This window comes from Mus pahari, chromosome 12 (assembly GCF_900095145.1).
Source record: "Mus pahari chromosome 12, PAHARI_EIJ_v1.1, whole genome shotgun sequence".
NCBI lineage: Eukaryota > Metazoa > Chordata > Mammalia > Rodentia > Muridae > Mus > Mus pahari.
Window position 1 is genome coordinate 6,660,284 of NC_034601.1, and position 22,023 is coordinate 6,682,306.

A 22,023-nucleotide genomic window follows, 5' to 3' on the forward strand; every position below is an offset into this window, starting at 1 on the left:
GCTTCCAAGGAGGGCATTGCTGTTTGTCAAAGCACTGGGGCTTTGGTGCTGACAGAGCGTCTGCAGTTCCACAGCCTCGGCAATTGAACAAATTCAACCCTTCAAGCCTTGGTTTTCTCACCTGTAAAATGAATCTGTAATTTCTGCATATCATGGTTATGAGGAGTTTATGGGAGTCTAGGACATGAGCATTGGTGACTGGGGTCTTTCTTGTTCTCTGAGACCTCTGCCTTCCTTAGAGAAAACCTTTTTCTTGGGAGCTAGTTTGTCTTTGGCTCATGCTGACTGTCCTAGTTAGGGTTTCATTGCTGTGAAGAGACACCATGACCAAGGCAAGTCTTATAAAGGACAGCATTTAATGGGGCTGGCTTACAGTTTCAGAGGTTCAGTCCATTATCATCATGGTGGGAAGCATGGCAGCATGCAGGCAGACATGGTGCTGGAGGAGCTGAGAGTTCTACATCTTGATCTAAAGGCACCCAGGAGACTGGCATCCACAGGGAGGCTCTCATTCCACACTGGGTGAAACCTTAACATCAGAGTCCTCAAAGCCCACCTACACAGTGGCACACTTCCTCCAACAAGGCCACACCTCCTAATAGTGCCACTTCCCATGGGCCAAGCTTATTCAAACCTCTACACTGCCACTTAGCAAGTCCCCTAGAGGGAGAGCTGGTGCATGACCACATCTGGGCCCTTTGCCCTTTCTGTCTGGCACTTGCTTCTGTAATAGCAAGGCATGCTGCTATTGTGGCTCCTCGGCCATGTAGTATTTTACTGACTGTAAGTAAGAGTTAATAAGACGGCCATAATGATACAAGCCTGCGGTCCTATTGCTTAGGAGACAGGGACAGAAGGCTCTCCTACATAGCAAGTTTGGGCTATCTGAAACCTGTCTCAATTCCTCCCCTCAGAAAACGTAATAACAATACCAGTTACTGTTGCTGTGACTTCTACTTTGCAGGGAGTGTATAGATTTGAGGCTCTGCTGCCTCCTGACTTGGTGACCTTGGGCAGATCATTCTTTACTTCTAAACTGCTTCCTCATCTGCATAAGGAGGACAACAGTGCTCTTGAGGTTGCTGGAGACTTTGGGTGAGATGCTACACTCTGAGCTCTCAGGCATAGACAGAGCACAGCAGAATTTTTGCCATGTTGACAAGCTGATGTTTAGAGCGCACAGAGCTGGCATGGGAAAAGGCAGCATGTTTTGTGTACATGTGTACATGCATGTTCTCAAATGTGGGACTGAGGAGAGGACCTAGGGCTTCATCCACACTAGGTACGTGTTCTACCATCAGCTACATGCCAGGCCTTCCTTTCTTCCTGAGATAGAATCTAAGTTGTTCAGATTGTTCTGGAACTCACTCTGTAGCTCAAGCCGACCTTGAACTTGAGATCATTTTGTCTCTGCCTCTCAAGTAGCCTGAGTTACAGGCCTTCGCCACCAGGCCTAGAATAGCAAGCCATAAATGGTAGCTAATGTTTTAGCCAGTTACTAGTGATGTGGAGAATGTTGGAAATAGTCCTGCCACCAACTTAGGAGTAGTGTCAGTTGTTTTAGAAGTAACTTGCTAAGGCAGGACCTCTGGCAGCTCGTGGCATCCATTGAGATTCTAGCATCCTGATTCATTCATTGCTTTTCTTGGACTCACATAGGCCAAGCCCAGCATCCGGTGCTTCATTAAGCCCACTGAGACACTCGAGCGGTCCCTTGAGATGAACAAGCACAAGGGCAAGAAGCGGATGCAAAAGAGACCCAACTACAAAAACGTTGGGGAGGAGGAGGACGAGGAGAGAGGGTCTGCTGAAGATGCCCAGGAAGACGCTGAGAAGACTAAAGGTACAGAGGGTGGTTCAAAAAGCATGAAGACAAGTGGGGAGCGTGAAGGTGAGTGTACCCGGGAACGGACGGCCCCTTCACCCACGCCAGCCCTGCAGCCAGCGAGGCTCTGTGTCCTGTTCTTCTCCTGCTCCTTGTGTGTCCCCTGGGTGCTTCTGCTCATCTCAGCACCCACCAGTGTACCTCATTCTGGACAGCCCAGCCATTCAGAGGCAGTGTGGGCTGTGCAACAGCATATCCAGTGCAAGTCTCACCTGTGTGACCTGGAGCAAGGTCTCCTATCCGTAAAAAGCTAGTCACACATCATAGCCACCGTATAGTGCATTACCAGAATTAAATCACACAATCACTTGGCCATCTCACAACAGCTCCAGGCCCTTAGAAAATGTGGTGGCACCTGCTGCTGCCACTGCTGCAGCTATTGTTTATTGTTAACACCTCCATTCACCATTATGGCTGCTGTTCCCATTCCTGCTAACTTGGGGGTAGGATTTGTGTTCAGTATACTGTGGGAGGGAAAGGGCCCAGGTTTGATGAGACAGTATGTCTTTGATAGCTGATGGATTTTTGCAGTCACTCGATTAAATACAGCCTCCCTCCAGGTTCTGTAGCTGGGTTTTACAAGTCCCATCTGTTCAGAGTGAGGCACAATTGTGTGGTGTATATGTGCTCAGTGAACAGAAACCTGCCTTCTCTCACCCTGGCAGGATATCCGCCTTCCTCACCGCTCCCTGTCTTGTGTAGATGCTACAACCCTCTGGAGAACATTTGGTCTGGAGTTGAAAACACTGCAAGTAGTCAGTTGCTTGTATCAAAGACTAGGCTCTTTCCACTCAGAGCCCCGAGCTGAAGCTTGGGTGGTGGTGATAATGGGACTCTGCTTGGTGTGCTAGGTCAGAGCTTACTGGCTGGAAGGAAGACCCCACACCTCCTTGGACAAATGCAACCTCTTTGGAGCATCCCAGCTAAGAGTAGTCCAGCCTTATGGGCCCTGAGCTAAGCACCACGTCCTAAGTGGCTGACACAGCCATGCAGAGCTTTGCACTAACCACTGACTAGAGCAGTGCTTCTTAACCTTCCTGATGCTGTGCTGATGCCCAACTGTAACGTTGTTGTCATTGCTACTTCAAAACTGTAATTATACTACTTGGTATGAATCATAATATAAATAACTGTGTCTTAGGTGACCCCTGTGAAAGGATCATTTGACCCCCAAAGGGGTCATAACCCACATGTTGAGAACCGCTGAACTAGAGGCTTGTTTGCTTTTGAGAGCTGTGTACAGGTCTACAGCCAGCACATACCCTGTCATCCCAACCTGTTGGGCCCTGGAGTGACTGTCATGGCAATTGTCAGTGAACACCACAATCACATGTCAGTGAGTCTAGCCAAAATGTCTCCTGGTGGCCTACTTTTCCTAAGGCTGAGGTCTCTAGCCTGCTTTTCTTTGTATACATTGTGCTTTTTGGTTTAATTGGTACATTTAGTTCATTTGTGGTCTGGAAGCCTTTGCTTGTAAGTATCAGTTTGGCAGTAAAGTTAAGGGATAAGCATGAGGTAAGTCACACTCACTTATTTTCCACTGTGTTAAGGATTTCATTAGCTGGGAAGAAGGTCTAGGCATGGTGTAGTGGCATGGGGCAGGATGGGTAGATGGATGTCTGTATCTTGTTTTGCACAATGTGTTCTAGTCAAATCATCTTGGAAAGATGTTCCTGCTTTTGTTCCAGACCTTGAGAGATGCTTTCAGGCAGCCACAGCTATAACTAATAGTGGTATGGACAGGGCAGGCTTGGCCCCAGACCCTAACCTTATTGTCAGCCAGATAGCTCAGTCCCAGCACAAAGGGGCTATAGGCCAGCTTATTGAGGCTGCTATATCACTTAGGGTGCTGGGCTTGGAGTGTGGCTTCTGGTGCTGAGACCTGCCCCTGTACAGGGAAGACACCGTTACCTACCTCCCAACGTGGGTCTCCCAGGCTACACAGACAGATTGTGCCAAATAGGACCCTAGGGCTTCCCCAGAGGCTAGCTTAAGCAGCTAACATAAACTTCATAGCTCAGCCAGGTGTGGCTCCCAGTGACCCCTGTGGCCATTTTGCTGCCTTGTCAGTTCTCAGACACACTAATCATTCCCAAACATGGTGGGCTGTCACCTTCCCACCCAGCCCACCGTGAATACATAGCATCCGTAGGCCTTGCTGTCACCTTCCCACCCAGCTCACCGTGAATACATAGCATCCGTAGGCCTTGCTAGTCTACTTCTATTCTAAAGCTTCCCAAGATATATATGCCTTCTTTTAGACTTAGATTTGAAGGTGCTGATAATGAATGTTTTCTTCTCACCCTGCATCTGTGTTTGGGCAAAAGTGACAGCTGTGAAATCCTGACCCTTGGTGTCAGTTCTTACTGCAAACTAGGATTCGTTCCTATGGAGTCATGGGTCATGGGGCAATGGCAGCTTCTTCCTAAGCTCTGAAGTGTGTATCAGAAGCAGGGATGAGAGTGTGGGGTGCTGGGCCCCAGCTTTCCCTCTCCTTGCTGTGCTCAGGTGGTGGGTGCTTGCTTCTTCCTCCTGTCACTCCTCCTCCAAGCTCCTTTTATTAGGCCTGCATCAGGGGGTGATTAACAGTGTGCTTGTGACAGACACACGTGCCCCTGCCCCCCATGTCTGCTGCCCCTGTTCTGGTGACAAAGAAGTCTCCACATAGAAAGGTAGGGTAAAAAAGAAGAGAGAAAGGGGCATCTCAAGTGGAACAGTTTGCCACAGCTTGATGTGAATGTAGAATGATTGGAGTTTTCTTTTCTCTTATTCTGTTTTTGTAAAGTAGCTCCCAGAATTTGCACTTCTGTGTTTAGGCCCAGACACTGAAGGTATATGAAATGAATGTGTGCTTTTGACCCATCTTCACTCATCTCCAGCTTACAAAGAAATTTGCTGTCCCTCAGTTCTCAAGTCCTGGGTGACTTGTTCCAAGGCTACAAGATTACAGCCTCCAATTTCTGCAGAAATGGTCTGTTAAAAGAAAGACAAAGGAGCTGGAGAGAGGATCCGAGGAGCTGAAGGGGGCTGCAACCCTGTAGGTGGAACAACAATATGAACTAACCATTACCCCCTGAGCTTGTGTCTCTAGCTGCATATGTAGCAGAAGATGGCCTAGTCGGCCATCATTGGGAAGAGAGGCCCCTTGGTCTTGCAAACTTTATATGACCCAGCACAGGGGAAGGCCAGGGTCAAGAAGTGGGAGTGGGTGGGTAGGGGAGCAGGGGCGGGGGGAAGGTATAGGGAACTTTCAGGATAGCATTTGAAATGTAAATAAAGAAAATATCTAATTTTTAAAAAAAGAAAGAAAGAAAGAAAGAAAGAAAGAAAGAAAGAAAGAAAGAAAGAAAGAAAGAAAGACAGACAAAGGATGCCTACGCCCCTCAGCTGAAGAAGCTCTGCCCAAGAAGTCAGACAGCCACCACACATGTCAGACAGCCACCACACATGCTTATTTCTTAGCTGGCCCTTATTTGAAGGGACATCCATCTGCTTTTGGACTTGCTTAGAGCAGTAAGTTAATAATGAGACCAGCAGAGAGATGGAGTACCTACCTCCTCCTGGGAACAGCAGGGCAGACTGATGGTTTTGCCTAAGGAACAACTAGGAATTGGTTGGCTAACCCAACCTTCCCAGCTCCCTTCCTGGACTCCCACATGGGCCTGTCGTGGTGGCAGAAGGCAAGACTGACAGCCTAGTCAGTTGGATAGAGGGGTCTCCAGAGACTTGATCTGCTTTGTCCTTTAAAAGTCTCTGCAGGAATGAAGTGGAACCTGGCCTCATTCTTGACTTTCGTTGGGATATTGAAACATGAGTCCTAGTTTTTGTCTTGAGCCACATTGTGGTTTCGAGTAAGTTGAAACTCTACAGCACATGTCCACCTACGGAGGGTCTTTCTGATGCTCAGCTTGAGGCTGTTACAGTAAAATTTCCCATATGACATGGGAAAGATTTCTGCTTGTGACACATTAGCAGCCCAGATCAAGATGGAAGGCAGAGGCATAGAGGTACACTCTGGGCCTATACCATCAACAGTTTCTCTAGACCTTTCTTCTTTTCTCTGTTCCTGGTATATATCCGTGTTCATGTCTGTGCATATAGACCACAGCACACATGTTGAGAATGTTGAGATCAGAGGACAAGGTTAGTGTCTGTCCTTACCCTCCACTTTGTGAGACAGGCTTTCATGTTCTGCCGTTGTGTATACCAGGCAGACTGGCTTGCTGGGGATTCTCCCGTCTCTGCATTATTTCATGATGGGAGCATGGGGATTACAGAATATGCTATTGCATGTGGCTTTACATGCACTTTGAAGTGTGCGAGCTGGCAGTGTTAAGGGAGCCTGTCTTGTGTATCTATCACTATCTCCAGAATTCTTTGCATCTTGCAAGACTGAGGGATTCAAACTCAGGTCCTCACGAATACATGACAACTGTTTTACCCATGAGCCATCTCCCCAGCCCAGCAGGGTTCATTTCGGAGTGTAAGCATGTGGGCCAATGAGAAAGAGACTTGGTAGCTTCCCTCCCCTCCCCCCATTATGTAGTGGGGAGATTTTTGCCTGTGCCTTTCATACAGACTTAACAAGAGAAGCATAGAGGTCAGTGAGGGCAAATCCTCTAAAAGTCATATGCCCAGAAAAATCACTGTGTTCAGGAGAGATACGAATAAGCAAAGAAGGGGACATACTCCAGCCAACCCCTGCTATTGCCCTAGCCACTGTTCCAGAGTCAGCCAATCACAGCCCTCTGTGGTTACCTAGGTAACTAGCAGCAAGTCTTTCCCCTCACCTTGACCTTCCTATGAAGGCCTGCCTTTCTCCCTCCCTCTCCATTGTCTGTCTGTTTGTGGTTTCTGGAATAGAGAATCCAGATTGAAGAAATTCTTGAATTGTGAAGTCAAAGACTGCTGGGATGTGGTGCCTGCTGTTTCCCTTAAGAGCACTTCATCTACCAGATACGACTCCTCCTAGGCAAGTCAGGGGGTTAGTGCTGTCAGAGGATGGGGGAGTTCCAGGATATGGCCAGAGTTGTCACATCAAGAAATCAATGTCTTTGTGTCCTGACCTTCATGGTTCTCCCAGTACTGTCATCACTTATGTGGTACCTAGGAGATGAAGATGCCCTTGCCTGCTTTTGGTTCCTGTCTGTCTGTCTGTCCGTCTGTCTTTTTTCTCCCTACTTCCTCCTCCTCCTCTTCTTCTTTTGTTTCTTTTTTATTGTGGTAAGATTCTGGCAAATGAACTCTCACTACTTTGAAGCATGAGAGTCAGCAGTGCTATGGGGTCCATCTTGTATGTCCATCGCCATCCTTTCCAGAACTCTTTGCATCCTGCAGAACTGAGACTCTATCTGTGAAACAATTCCCATTCTCCCTGCCCCCGCCCACTGCAGCCATCCTTCTCTGCCTGTTGTTGCAGCCATCCTTCTCTGCCTGTTGTCATGGTGCAGCTACTCTTCTGTACAGACCCTTATAAGATCCTACAGGAGCTGAGGACATAGCCCAGGCGGTAACAGGCTTGCTCAGCTTAACCTCCAGAAGCCCTGTATTTTATTTTATTTTATTTTATTTTATTTTATTTTATTTTATTTTATTTTAGAAAATGGCACACTTGTAACTCCAGCACCAGAGAGAGAGAAAGAGAGAGACAGAGACAGAGACAGAGACAGAGACAGACAGTACCTGAGGAGGACCAACACTCAGCGTTGTCCTCTGGTATATGCACTTGAGTGTGTGTGTGTGCGCGTGCGCGTGCGTGCGTGTGTGCGTGTGTGTGTGTGTGTGTGTGTGTGTGTGTGTGTGTGTGTGTTATACTTCTCTATCACTGTGACAAAGTACCATGAAGGCCTTTGAGTGTTCCCACCCGAGGAAACACTCACTCTGGTCTAGGTTCGTCCTGAAGGGTAGGACTGTCTTAAAGGGGAATAGGCTGCGAAAGAAAAATGGAGCCAAGACAATATTTTACTGATCAAGGCTCGAAGTTTAATGACCGAACTCCGTTTAAATAACATGGAAAGATTCCCCAGTCCCCTCCTCAGTCTTTGAAGGTGCTGACAAAGGTCCAAAGATCGTAGGCAGGTCTAAGGATCAAGGCACCAGGGTGGAGTTGTTTTCTTGAAAATCAACAGGGTCCTCTCGATAGGCGATGGAGACACTATGATGCTCTGGTGGATCTGAAGTTTGCTGCCGGTTTTAGCGTCTGCAGGGGGCTGGGTTTAGAAGAACAGTGATTAGTGTAAACAGAAAGGTAGGCTTGGCGGATAACTGCAGGTGGTCCAGTGGCGACCGAGAGCTGGGAGACTCCAACAGGCCTTATTTGTGTTTATAGTTCCAGAAGGTTAAGAGTCCCTGAGGGTCTCACATTGTGATTCACAGTAAGAGGACAAAAGAGCTAACTTTTGAAATCTCAAAGCCGAGCCCCAATGATAGACTTCCTCCAAAAGGCCACTTCATCTAAACCTACCCAAACAGCCAAACTAGGAAGATTTAAACTACCTTTTGTTAAGTGTGGGGAGATTTCATTATAAATTCAAATAAAAGTAATACCTAGAATGAAGAGATAAAGATAAACAATGAATATGGATTAAGCCAGAGCCACATTATAAAGTAGGAACTGGACTAGAAAACCCTGCTCAACCCCTGTTTAGTTAGGCCACCCCAGCTGTATACTTGGATTTAGTGCTACGGGCAAGGCAGAAAAATAACCGCTGGGTTCTCTGCACCCAGAGCTGCAGTAGATTTCATGGGTAGATACAGCTTCCCAGACTGGAATAAAGCTAGAAGAAGAAAGATACAACAGTTCTTGAAGATGATTCTCCTAAGTGGCAGGAGTAAGTCACTCTTGGCATCCCAGTCTTTATAATAGTTCTAACTAAAGGCTAGATTTATTTCAGAAGTCATTGTGTCAAACAATCAAAGTGTTTAGTGTGAACTTCTAAAATAATTTGAATAGATTTTTTTTCTAGGAGGACAGTAGCATTATATAATAGTGCTAAATTCCCTGTCCTAAAATTAACTCTCTCAAGATTATTACTGATACATCTTTGTTTTTAAATTTTATTTTTATGTGTATCCCTTTGTGTCTCTGTGGAGGTTGTGCTCCCGAGGGCAGATGTCAGTGGAAGAGAGAAGAGGGTGTCAGATCCTGGAGCTGGAGTCCAGCACTTGTGAGCTACCCCTGTCAGTCCTGGGAACTAGGCTCAGGTCTTCTGCAAGAGCAGTTATGAATGGCTAACTGAACTGTCTCTCTGACGTTTTCTTTTTAAAGAACAGGTTGAGGATTCTTTTTCAGAATGCTTTGGGCTACCATCTTTTCAGATTTTGAAATAAACATCCCATACACTAAGAGTAATGAGTTGTTGTCTTGGGGATGGAACCAAGTGTAAATATGAAATTCACTGATTTTTCATATTTACACTCATGTCCCCAGGCTTATGCAACAAGAACCTTTACCTGCTGAACTAGCTTTGCAGCCCTAATGCTCTGTGTTCCTATGATCATCATCAAAACAAGTATATCTAAGAGTGCACAGCTCTGATAGGGAGACGAAGGCATGCATCAGGGTGGGCATGTGCCCATGCATACCTTTGTACACAGAGCCTGAAGATTTTTCCAATTTCTTCATCTGTCTGTGTAGAGGGTGGGTGTGGGGAGCTAGCATGCATGTGTCTATATGTAGAAGTCAGAGCACAACTGTAGAGAGGGTTTTTAGGCTTATGTGGCAGGTGCCTGACCTGCTGAGCCATCTTACCAGCCACTAACTGTAAACCATGCTGTGAGGAATGCTCACATAGACCACTTAAGGGTTAGATTTGGGAATGATTTGAATTTTGCATTGTTGGATTAAAGGTTGTGGTAGAGCACATTAGAAACTTGATACATCTTTAACTTTTAATTTTTCCATTAATTATTTTGTAACAAACAAAAACAACTCTATTTCTTAAGGATTCTTAGGCTAAAATTCTAAAATACTATTTAGTTCCCATCCGACTTGTAATTTACTTATGTTGTTGAGCATTTGTTTCCAGGTGATTCCAGGATATACCCAGGGCCCCGTATGCATAGGCACATGCCCACCCTGATGCATGCCTTCGTCCCCCTATCAGAGCTCTGCACTCTTAGATATACTTGTTTTGATGATGATCATAGGAACACAGAGCATTAGGGCTGCAAAGCCAGTTCAGCAGGTAAAGGTGCTTGTTGCATAAGCCTGGGGACATGAGTTCAAATCCCCAATAGTCAAGCAAAAGGCCAGGTGTGCTTCTAGTGCTGTGGGGGCATAGATAGGAGGATCCATAGGGCTCACTGGTTGCCTAATAATAAAAGACTGTCAGTAAGTCACACTCAGGTAATTTAGGTGGAGAGTGATAGAGCATGATACCCAGTGTCCTCTTCTTCACTCTGCACATGCTCACAGGCACTCATACCCTCCCCCATACACACAGTTCATATTTTTTTTAAAGTGCTCATCCCTTCAACATGCCATTCTCATTTAAACAGAAGCCTGGATGGTGGGGCTGAGGATGTATGATTGAGGGTCAGATGGAGCCCTTGAGTTGCTGTTAGCAGAATCTCTGGCTATTTGGTAGCTCCTGGGACACTGGAGCATCCTGATTGGCCCATTGGTGGAAGCTGGCTGCCCTGGAATAAATACAGCATCAGCAAGGACAGGTCAGCGTGGGGCTGGAAGGCAACACAAGACCACCATAGACACTCTGGTATGGCGAAAGAGGGGTTCACAGGAAAGGTCACAGGCTCTTAGAGAGCCTCTCCCCAAAGCCACTTCTCTCCATTTCAAAAGAGACAGAGCTGGTGGAACCCAGGTAAGAACTTTAACTGTAAAACTCAGGTGGATAAAGTTGTTTAGAGAAAGATGAAAACCTATCCTGACTTTGAAAGAACTGGTCTACACTCACCTAGGAAATCAGCGGAATCTGGGGAAACTCAGTAGGATTGGCTGAGCCGCTGGGTGCCCAGGGTGACACAGTCAGAACTTAAGGTGCCAGGATCACCTACTGCTGGCTTCTGGGCCACAGTGGGAGCTGGACTAGCTTCTGCTGCAGGTTCTGGCTGTATAGAGAACTATTGCACTTCTGGGTGGCTCTTTCTCAGAGTTGGTGGCCAAATTTGGAACAAACAAGCAGATTTCAGGTATTGTGATGTTGTTGTTGTTGTTGTCTCTCTCTCTCTTTTTTTTTTTTTTTAAGGTCCTAGAATTCCAGGAAGGGGTACTGTAGTACCCGAGTGGCCATGTGGGCAGACAGTTGATATTTACCCACTTTGACCTGGAACAATCCTATATTTGACTGTCCACCATGTTGGCATGCCTTGGAAAGACCCTTTGATGGCTAAGGGTGTGGCTCAGTGGCAGAGTACTTACCCAAGGTTCTGGGTTCTATCTCCAGCATTGCAAAAAGCAAAAGTTATTGAGTCACTTGAAAAACTGCCCAACTAGCAGTGAACTGGATTGTCCTGAACTCTTCTCTTGCTCCAGAATCCTAATGGTGTCCAGGGACAGGAAAAGGCTGAAAAAGGGACTACTGTGATATGCTGACTTGTCCATCACACTCGGCACTGGAACTTGGCTCTGTGACCTTGGAGAACCCTGGGAAACAGTGTTCCCACCATGTCAGCCAAGCAGGGAGGAGTTCTGCCAGGGGAAGTGAGCTCACAGCATGCGCAAGTTGGGCCTGGGATCACCAGACAGAGGTCAGAGGCCAGAGCCAAGGAGAAGCCAATGTCATAGCTTGGGAGACTTCAACTGTCTTTATCAGTAAACACAATGAGATACAAACAAAATAAAAGCCCGCACCTCCCAAGAAGAAACATATTGATTGTGATTATACATATTCTCATCACCGTGTTAAGTCATATACAGTATAAAGCAAACAAAATAGATACTTTAAGGATAAGAAAAAGACTGACCTGTCAAATGGTCTTATACCTCAATCTTGGGATACCTAAGATGACTAGGAAGTAGTTTGGTGCTGAAGAGAACTGAAGAACAACAAGGAAAGAAAAAATGGTGCCTAGAACAGGGTTGTTGCTGTGTCCCTGTGCAGCCATGACTGAGGACTGTGTGTCCTGTTGTCCACTCAGTAGGAACTGATGCACTTGTTTTTTAAATTTAGCCTCATTGCACAAAAGAATTGGCTCTTTATGCAACTAGAATTGTCTGGCAGTGCCTATAAGATACATATAAACAATTGAGAGAGAACACTCGACCACACACCCCTTGAAGATTACTTTTGGTGATAGTGACCTCCCTGTGGGAGACTTTCAGCTAGCATCTGGCTTCTGGCTTCAGATTAAGTGGGGAGGGCAGGGAACCCAGAGCAAGCCTTCAGAGGTCTTTGTCCCAAGGGAACATGTGTAGGATTGCCTCCACGCCAGGGGCTGGCTACAAGTATATCATCACTCTTGAGAGAGACCAGAGAGAGTATAGTGTGTGTGTGTGTGTGTGTGTGTGTGTGTGTGTGTGTGTGTGTGTGTGTGCCAGGGAGGAGTGGGTGGCATGGGGGTGGTCGACATCTCCCATGAGAGAACCTTGTGAACATATCAGGCTCTCGAATACCCTACCCCATACCACAGCTGCTACAACACATTGCTGGTCCTTTCTGCACCCAAATTTCACATATTGTACTGGACCCAGGGAGTGATCCATTCACATATTCAAAAGGTACACTGTGTGATGGGGAGGCAGCTATGCTTATGGAGCCCATACCAGTAGAGGATAGCCAAGAGTAAGTAGGTAAAACAGCAGAATATCAATGCTGGTGGTCAGAAATGCTATAGATCAAACAGGAACAAGGTGATAGGCAGAGAGGTGCTCTGAAGAATTCCAGATAATTTATACCAATAGTGTCGTTGGGAGGTGTAGCTCAAAGGGCTTTGCAACTACCATGCCTGAGGCCCCAGATAGGGGCCCTTGCACTGCAAACACAGGAACACTTTCTGTGGGGACTTCGTTCCACAGAACGTGGCATAAAAGGAAGAGGGGAATAGCTTGACCCTGGGGACACCTGATAGTAGCATGACTAGTAGAGAATTGACACCTGTCTTAAGGTCATGTTGCCAGTGTGTATGCTGGCTATGATGTCACAAGAAGGATATTTCCCATATGTGGTCTTCCTCTTCAAATCAGCCCTAGCCTAATGACTGGGGGGAAAAATCAGACAAACTTCAGTTCAGGGATTTCTCAAAATTTCTGGCCAGGACCCCATACACTGCCAAGTTCCTCCAAATCCAGGAAAATCCTGAAAGCCTCTTAGGAGCCAGAAGAGTCTCCACACAGAGGTTTGATCTCATGAGACCCTAGAACCAGAAAGGATGTGAGGAGGGGAAGGGGTGAAACCTGGATACAGTGTGCAGTCTAGTTGATACTCTTAAAAAGAGTTAAGGGAAGGACAGGTGAGGACAGTGACCAAGGCATCTCCAAGGAGGTGACATTTAGCTGAGCATTGGAAGATGTAAACGAGTAACACCCATGTCTGAGAAAGTGTGGGTCATTTGACAGTCAGCAAACAATACGCCTAGCATGGCCAGGGTGGGGAGCCAGCAAGGCAGAGAAGGCCAGGGTGTGAGACCAGAGGCAGACAGGCCAGGCGTAGGAGGAGCAGGCCATGGTCTGTGCCCTTTGGATTTCATCCTGAGAGTGAGGAGAAGGCGTGGGGAGCTTGGAACAAAAGAGGGTCATGAGCTTGTTTCCACTTACTACCACTTGGGATAGCTCTCCAGTTGGTATGGAGAACAGATGAGGGTAAGAAGAGCATGTGGAACCAGCTAAGGAACCGACATACACCAGTGGAGATCTCAGGGAAGGGCATCTGCCTGAGAATGGCCTCAGCACATGACAAGGACTCTTGATGGGGACACCAGGAAGCACAGGATCACTCCTGACTTCCAGGTGTTTCTACTCAGTGGTCCTTAATGTTTGTGAAAATAAAATATATATCGAAATTTCAATCAGTTGCTGTAAGTTTCTCTTCCGGAGTTGGGAAAAACAAAATGAGGTTCCTAACTTGTGTCTACCTTTCAGAGGTTGTAAATAGAAAGGTGGAAACATGGCCTCTGTCCTGCCAGAGCTGTTTCTAAAGTTAGAGAGCTTCAGAGCAGTCCAGTAAGTTAAGTAAGGACATACTAGCCTCATGTTCCATCTCCTGAGCTGCCTCCAACACTTTGGAAAGGAAATGTGGTAATGACTGAGCTAAGTGTCTTAAGTCAGGAAATAAAACAGGTAACTTCCTTGTGTGTTTGTTCAAGCCAGGGCTCATGTCTTGGTGTTGCTCAGGTGAATGGACAGAGGTCTGGCCTGGACAGTTTTTCCCTACATGTTACTGGTGTCCACCCCCACCGTTGAGGCTTGCTTAGCATGTCTGGGGTGCTTTACATATGCTTGGGTTACAGCTTGAGTCTCTGTTACTGATGCCAGCCAAGCTCACCTGTCTCTATGTTTGCTTCCAGAGATTGAGATGGTGATCATGAAGCTTGGCAAACTCTCAGAGGTGGCCGCTGCTGGGACCTCAGTGCAGGAGCAGAACACCACAGATGAGGAGAAGAGCGCCGCCACGAGTGCAGAGAATGCACAGTGGAGCAGGTGAGCAGCGAGGCCCTGCTGGGAGCTCCTGGACAGCCCCTCAGCCTTGAGAAAGAAAGGGTAAACACAGCCATGGCTTTCTCCTGCTCACCATTTGTTCCCTCTGCTTCAGCCTCTGGTCACCCAGAGACACAAGCTCTGGGGGTATGTAAGGGAAGAACTGGCTTAGTCACATCCTCATGCCCTTATTCTTTGACAAGGTGGCCAGTCCAGGGCACTGCCATGGTGGAACAGTTGGTAGCTAGGCTGGGTCTAAAGGATGTAGGACGCTCCCAGGGAGAGCCTCGAATGAGTCAGGCATGGCACTCCCCTCTCAATCCCTGATTGCCATGCTTGCCCGTGCCTGTGGGGGCCTTTGCACCTAGTCAGTGTGATTCGGTGCAGCCACCTGTCCTGGCCCTGTTGCTCTGACCTGTTGTTCTCAACTCAGAAGCTGATCTGTGTGCTTCCAGAACATCAGCTGCTCCTTTCCATGACCCTGTGGTGATGTGCTCAGATTTGTAGGATCCAATACAGGGAACATGATCCTGAAACAGTAATACTGTAGCTTTGTGAAAGTGAGGAGAACAAGATGTTTTGTTTGACTTAGGGCTGAATGGCTTCCTTTTTCCTGCATTTTAGGGAACAGGGGTTTCTAAGAGTTGATGGGGTTCTTTTTAAACCTTGGATGACTAACTGGTAACTGTGATCACATAGCTTTCTAACTAGCAGAAGCTGACTCAGGTGACTGAGCCAACAGGTTTTCTGTGTGTCCTTGAGCCCAAGACAGCATCCCTAACACCCACTTCCCAACCTGAGGCTGGGAGCAAGGAGAGGGTAAAGGAAGATGGTCATTTATTTCCCAGAGCATCAGCGCATCAGCTGAATCTTGATGTCTATTCTACTATAGAGAGAACTGGAACTGCTGGAATTTCCCTTGTACAGAGTCTAGCCTACACTCAGGGTCAAGTTAGACCCAAAATAAAATACAAAGAACCCCACCACCACCAAAAAATATTGTTGTTTTGGGACTTAGTAAGTAGCTCTCTCGGGCTGGCCTGGAACCCACAGAGTTTCTCTTGTCTTTGCTTCCTAAGTGCTAGGATTAAAGATATGTACCCCAAACCCTACTCAGCAATCTTTAAAAGATATATAAGTGATGCACCTCCAGAAAAATGTGAAAACTTTTCAGGAGTGCCAAGAAAAAATAAAAGTCAGTGCTCCCTGATGCTCCTGTCTCAACATCTCTTACCGACTTTCTGTGCTCCCAGATGCTCCAGTTTCAGCATCTCTTACCGACCTTTTCAGTACCACTTGTCCCTAACTCATTCCTGTCTTGTTTTATTTCTCCCTTTTGCTACCTAGTACCGAACCACAGCATCTTTTTCACATCATGATCCTGTTAGTAATGGGATGCTGAGTGGCTTCATAATACTTCATCTCATATATAAAAGATAGCTCACCCGCAAGCCCTCCCTTGTTTTGTGCTTGGTCATCTGTACTATTTCCAAGTGCAAATGTAATCCAAATTGCAACCAGGTAGCTTACAAAAAATGTTTTATACTTTAGTCACAAATTTGGCATAGTTATTGCTAAAATCTCATAGACTCCAAATCTGCACACAGCAGAGATGTAGACATGTCTAGATGAAGGAGCAGCAAGAGACAAGGACCCTTTGGGGCACATCCCCTTAAGGTTTTCCTTTTAAGTTTTGTATATCCTGTGTTTATTTGAAACATGACAAATACATTTTTACTACTGATTTATTTTCATTTTTCAGCTTAGTATTTTGTGTCAAGGCATTACGCAGCCAGGGCCTCAGATGAGGAGCTCCGAGTGTCACTCAGTAGCAGACAGAGCACTTGCCCTCCATGCTCAAGGCCCTCCATGCCATCTCTCATCTGCCCCATCAAGAGCCTAACATATTCAAGACGATACAGAAGATTCTGCACAAATCTCCTTTGAACAGTCCTATTTTCTATTTTCAGTCTCATAGATAGTCCATACTGCTAATGCCCACGTGGTCTTCCAGTTGTAAAATGCAACCTTGATCATTTTCTGGATTATTTGGCTTTCTTGACCTCAGCCTGGTGTTCAATGGGGTGACCTCAGATGGGAGCCCAGCCTCTTACCCCAGGCCTGCCCTGTGCTGTTCTGTTTTCTGTTACTCAAGTCTTGCCAGGCTAGGCCCTACCCTGGGAAGGGCAGTATTTGGGATGTGTATTTTCCAGGTTGTGGCCACTTTTTATACCTACCCACAGAGCACAGAAGGTGAGAGACCTCCCTATCAATTCTTCTAGTCAAGGAATATTAGCCCAAGAAATTGCTGAGCCAGAACACAGGCAAAATGAAATCACAAAGAAGTATCCTTGAAATATTAAGTATAGTAATCAAGTGCAGGGCATGACCCTGTACTAAGGCCCTCCAGTCAGCCTCCTGGGCAGGAATGCTTCTGTGCAGTTGAGGTGGGGCAGTTAAGGAACTCACCAGAGGGTCTGTAGCAGGAAGAAGCAGACCAGCATTTGAACCCAGGCAGTCTGACTCTAACTGTACCTTCAAACATGTTCATGTTTCTGACTGTGCCTTGCCCAGTGATCTAGGTCTGTTACACTGCTCCTGTTTTCATCTTTATTCCTTCAATCCTTTCTTTAAAGTAATGATACATGTCTGTGCTGTCTGCCAGTTGGCATGGGAGTATGAAAGAGCAGGAACTTTGTACCTACCATCTCCAGAGATACCAGGTGAATGAGTGTCAAGTGACTGAGTTGTCTATCCTTGGTCAACCCCCCACCCCACCGCAAAAACAGCTTTCCCAGGTCAGATCTCATCTCTCATTCATGTGGATGTGTTCCCAGTGCCTGATTCTGGACCAGACACATACTGTATTCACCACAAGCCTTAGACCGGTGAGAAGCAAAGACAAGATGTTGTCAGGTGAGAGAGGGAAATGCACACTATTCCAGAGGCTTACCGAGCTTTCCTCTTTTCCAGACCCTTCCTGGATATGGTGTACCATGCCCTGGACAGCCCTGACGATGACTATCACGCTCTCTTTGTGCTCTGCCTCCTGTATGCCATGTCTCATAACAAAGGTATGTGTGCTCCTTTCCTGCCTCGTGTGTGTGACATGGTGCTGGCCCTGTAGCATCCTTCCCCTTCACTGTTGCAAAGGGAGGAAGGGAGAGAGGGAGGGAGGGCACTTTGGGAAGGAGGTTCCCTCCTGGCCTCTGAGGCTGACTCCTACAGTGCTCTTCTTTAGCCTCATTACAATTTCTCAGGTGTTTTCAACAGACTGAAGCCACAGGCATTGGTGACTCTGGCGTGGTGGGGAAAATTCAAGTGTGGCTGTCTAACCCAGTGTGGCTTTCTACAGACCCTCTCTGCTTTACAGTTAACCTAACCAACGACCACTTTCCTGACATCAGAGACAAACCAGTCAAATTGGAACCTTGGGTTTGCTATTTATAGTACTTGATGTTCTTGCCGTGGGGTCAGTGCTAAAATCGACCTGTGTGGAAGCACAGGTTTCCTTTCTGAAGAGAACTGTGGTTCTCCAACTTCTCTTGTTCGGGCTCTGTGGCCAGGTCCCAGTTCCAGCGAAGCTAACAGTTTACTGGCATGTACCAGTCCTTCCCTCAGTGCCCACTGCTGGAAGCTGATTCTGGTATTGGCCTATCAGGCTCCCCACAGCCAAGTTTGGAGACTTTCCTCAAGAATATTCACAAGAACTGGAGTCGGCATAGATTGACACACAGGATCAAATAACATTCCATCCAGGAGGTTTACATTAAACTTGGTGGGAGGAGATAGAAGTGATGCTCACTAAGACAGCCTATGTCTGAAGCAGAACAGGATGTTTCTTATTTATTCCTCAATCATTAGTCTTGAAAATTAAGTCAGTTGGCAGCACAAGAACATCTAATGGCAAATGCCTCTCCTCTGCTGTGTCCCCAGCCTTCCTGTTCAAGGCAGCTTCTTGGTCAGTTTCTCACATGTCCCCTTTGAACCTCAGTGAAGAGGACGACCAACTGCACCATAACGCCTCTGGTGGCTGTGTGGCCTGCTGCGGGGCCTGCTCTTCTCTTGCCATCAGGGTTGACAGTGTTTGACATCTGTGTTGAAATGCCTGTTGGGTGTCAAGGTGATCACTTGTTCTGTACCTCCTTGGTCAGTATAAGTAGGGTCAGGCGTTACTGTTTGTATCCCGCTCTCCACAGCCCCTCACGGTGAGGCTGCTTTTACCCTGTTCCATGCTGTTCAGGAACCTTTCGCTTCTCCCTTAACCTCCACCCTTCTGTCCCTTGTTCAATGGGGTATCTAGACAGCACCTGCTTTTCCAACTCGATTTGATTTCAAGGTCTCCCTTCTCAGACCTTTAGCTGGAGGGTTTTCACCCTCAGGCACAGCAACAGAAGTCTGGTAGAGGTAAGCTCGAGGCAACTCTCATCCATGACCCATGCCCAAGCAATGGAAACTGCCTCTCTTCCATGGAGGTGGAAAGGAGAAGCCTATGAGGCAGCTTAGGGCACCTCACAGGAGCCCAGAGACTGGTGAAAGAACCAGGGAAGGACGGGAAGACTGCTAGAGACCTCAGCAATGAGTGCTGATGAGCCTGCCTGCAGGGGCTCTGATGTGGTCCCAGTCAGTCCCAAGATGGCTGCAGCTTGCTGTGGTGCCTACTTGTGGAATGCTTAATGTTGTCTCAGATGGGATCAGCACACTCGGTCCTGGTCTAGGCCCCGTCTGGGACTCTCCTTTGGAAGCACAGTAGCCACCACAGTACTGACAGGGCACCTGTTCCCAGAGAACCTTGACTTCTTATGTGGTTGTGCTCTCTTTGGCTGCTCTCTCTTCTCCAAGTCACCACCTACTGAGTGTGCTTCTCTCTCAGCCTTCCACTCAGAAATCACCTTTTCCAAAGCTCTCTCCAGTTCTCTCAAGTAACTCTGGGTTAATTCTACCTGCTGTGAAATTTTATGGACATTGCTGGACTTGGACTGTGTCTTAGTCAGGGTTTCTATTCCTGCACAAACATCATGACCAAGAAGCAGATGGGGAGGAAAGGGTTTATTCAGCTTACATTTCCACATTGCTGTTCATCACTGAAAAAGTCAGAACTGGAACTCAAGCAGGTCAGGGAGCAGGAGCTGATGCAGAGGCCATGGAGGGATGTTCTTTACTGGTTTGCTTCCATTGGCTTGCTCAGCCTGCTCTCTTATAGAACCCAAGACTATGAGCCCAGAGATGGCACCACCCACAAGGGGCCCTCCCCCCTTGATCCCTAATTGAGAAAATGCCTTACAGCTGGATCTCATGGAGGCATTTCCCCAACTAAAGCTCCTTTCTCTGTGATAACTCCAGCCTGTGTCAAGTTGACACAAAACTATCCAGTACAGACTGCTAAGTTTGTTTGTTTGTTTGTTTTTAAAGGTTGTTTTGTTTTTTGAGGTAATATCTCATGCATCCCAGGCTAATTTGGGATTTACTCTGTAACTAAAGATGACCTGAACTCCTGATTCTCCTGCCTCCAAGTGCTCTGATTACAGGAGTGCACCATTATTCCTGGTTGAGGCAGTGCTCAAGACTTGTTTGTTTGGCTTAATACTCTACTAACTGAGCTAGAGCTGCTATCCCCAACTGTTAAGGATTTTTGTATCTGTGTTCATAAATGATACTGATCTATAGCTTTCTTACAGTTCTCTTATCTGATGCACTGCAGTTATGTACCTTATTTTTTGAAAAAACTAGTATTATTGCCGGGTGGTGCTGGTGCATACCTTTAATCCCAGCATTCAGGAGGCAAAGGCAGGTAGGCAAGGCAGGTCTACAGAGTGAGTTCCAAGACAGCCAAGGCTACACAGAGAAACCTTGTTTGAAAAACAAGGGGGGAAACTAGCATAATTTCTTCTTTAAATGTTCTTTGAACTGGCAGAGCCATCTGGACAAGGTATTTCCCCCTTTTTTTCATTGATTGATTCATTGATTAATTAATTAATTAAATTTTTTACATCATGACCACAGTTTCTCCTTCCTTCTTGCCAATCCTAGCCCTACCCTACCACCAACTCACTACTCCTCTGTTTCTCTTCAGAAAACTGCAGACCATGGATATCAACTCGTCATGGTATTCACTTCCCCTCCTACTAAGGCAACTCAGTGTGAGGAAAGGGTTCTAAAAGCAGGCAGCAGAGTCAGAGACAGCCCTGCCCTACTGTTAGGAGTCCCACAGGAAGACCAAGCTACACAACTATAACATGTCCAGAGAGCCTAGGTTAGTCCTATGGAGGCTCCCTGGTTAGTGGTTCAGTCTCTGTGAGCTCCTGTGGGCCCAGGTTAATTGATTCTATGGGTTTTCTTGTGTCTTTGACCTGACTCTTACAATCCCTCCTCCCCCTCTTCTGCATAATTCCCTGAGCTCTACCTAATGTTTGGCTGTGGGTCTCTGCATCTGTTTCCATCAGTTGCTGGGTAAAGCCTCTATGATGATAATTGGGCTAGACACCAATATATGAGTATAGTGACTATCATTAGGAATCATTTCGTTGACTTTTCTTTGTTTCTTTTGTTTGTTTGTTTTGTCAGTCATGTTTGGTTCTATCCTTGGTCTCTGGGCTTTCCAGCCTTTGGGACTTGGCCCTCCAGGTAGTGTCAGGGATGGGCTTCCTCTTGTGACATGGATCTCAAGCTGGGCCATTTGTTGGCTGGTCACCCCCCCCACACACACACACACACACAATTTCTGGGCTACCTCTACCCCAGCACTTGCAGTTCAAAGGTTTTGTGGTTGGGTTGATGACCCAGTCGCTCTACTGGAAGTCTTGCCTGATTACAGGATTTAGCCAGCTCAGGCTTTGTGTCCCTCATTGCTAGGAGTCTTGGCTAGGGTCACCCTCATAGATTCCTGGGAGTTTCCTTTGCATTAGCTTTCTAGCTTGTCCCAGGGATGCCCCTGATTCCAGTGGTCACGGTATCTTCTATGAGAATTTTTTTTAGTTTTGAGATCAACTATGTAGCCTTATCTGGTCTCAGACTTGCAATCCCTCTGCCTTATCTCCAAATGTTGAAATTGTAGGAGTGCTCCAGCACACTCAGCTAAAGGAAAGGTTTTGGTTTTTTTAAAGATTTATTTATTTTATGTATATGAGCACACTGTAGCTGTACAGATGATTATGAGCTTTCATGTGGTTGTTGGGAATTGAATTTAGGACTTCTGCTTGCTCCAGTCGGCCCCACTCGCTCTGGCCCAGAGATTTATTTATTATTATATATAAGTACACTGTAGATATCTTCAGACACACCAGAAGAGGGCGTCAGATCTCATTATGGGTGGTTGTGCGCCACCATGTGGTTGCTGGGATTTGAACTCAAGACCTTCAGAAGAGCAGTCAGTGCTCCTACCCGCTTAGCCATCTTGCCAGCCCCTAAAGGAAAGTTTTAACCACTGAGTTTCTCCATGGAGATGTTAGAGCATCTCTTTTGAGTGAGCTTTGGTGATTTGCACCTTTCAAGGTTATTTGTCCATTTCATCTAACCTGTTAAATTTATTAATACACATTTGTTCATG

General features: G+C 46.7%; 1 protein-coding gene across 5 annotated transcripts in view; it reads left to right on the plus strand.

Moving 5' to 3' along the window:
• Nucleotides 1-22,023, plus strand: part of Clec16a (C-type lectin domain containing 16A) — a 192,380-nt gene that overhangs the window by 45,101 nt on the left and 125,256 nt on the right. For 3 of the 5 annotated variants that reach the window (XM_029544291.1, XM_029544290.1, XM_021209468.2), the window contains 3 exons: nucleotides 1,660-1,891; nucleotides 14,348-14,480; nucleotides 17,451-17,551. In XM_029544291.1, the coding sequence (XP_029400151.1) occupies nucleotides 1,660-1,891; nucleotides 14,348-14,480; nucleotides 17,451-17,551 (466 nt within the window). The remainder of the gene's footprint in view (nucleotides 1-1,659; nucleotides 1,892-14,347; nucleotides 14,481-17,450; nucleotides 17,552-22,023) is intronic. The other 2 variants (XM_021209467.2, XM_021209466.2) reach the window with 1 other exon arrangement.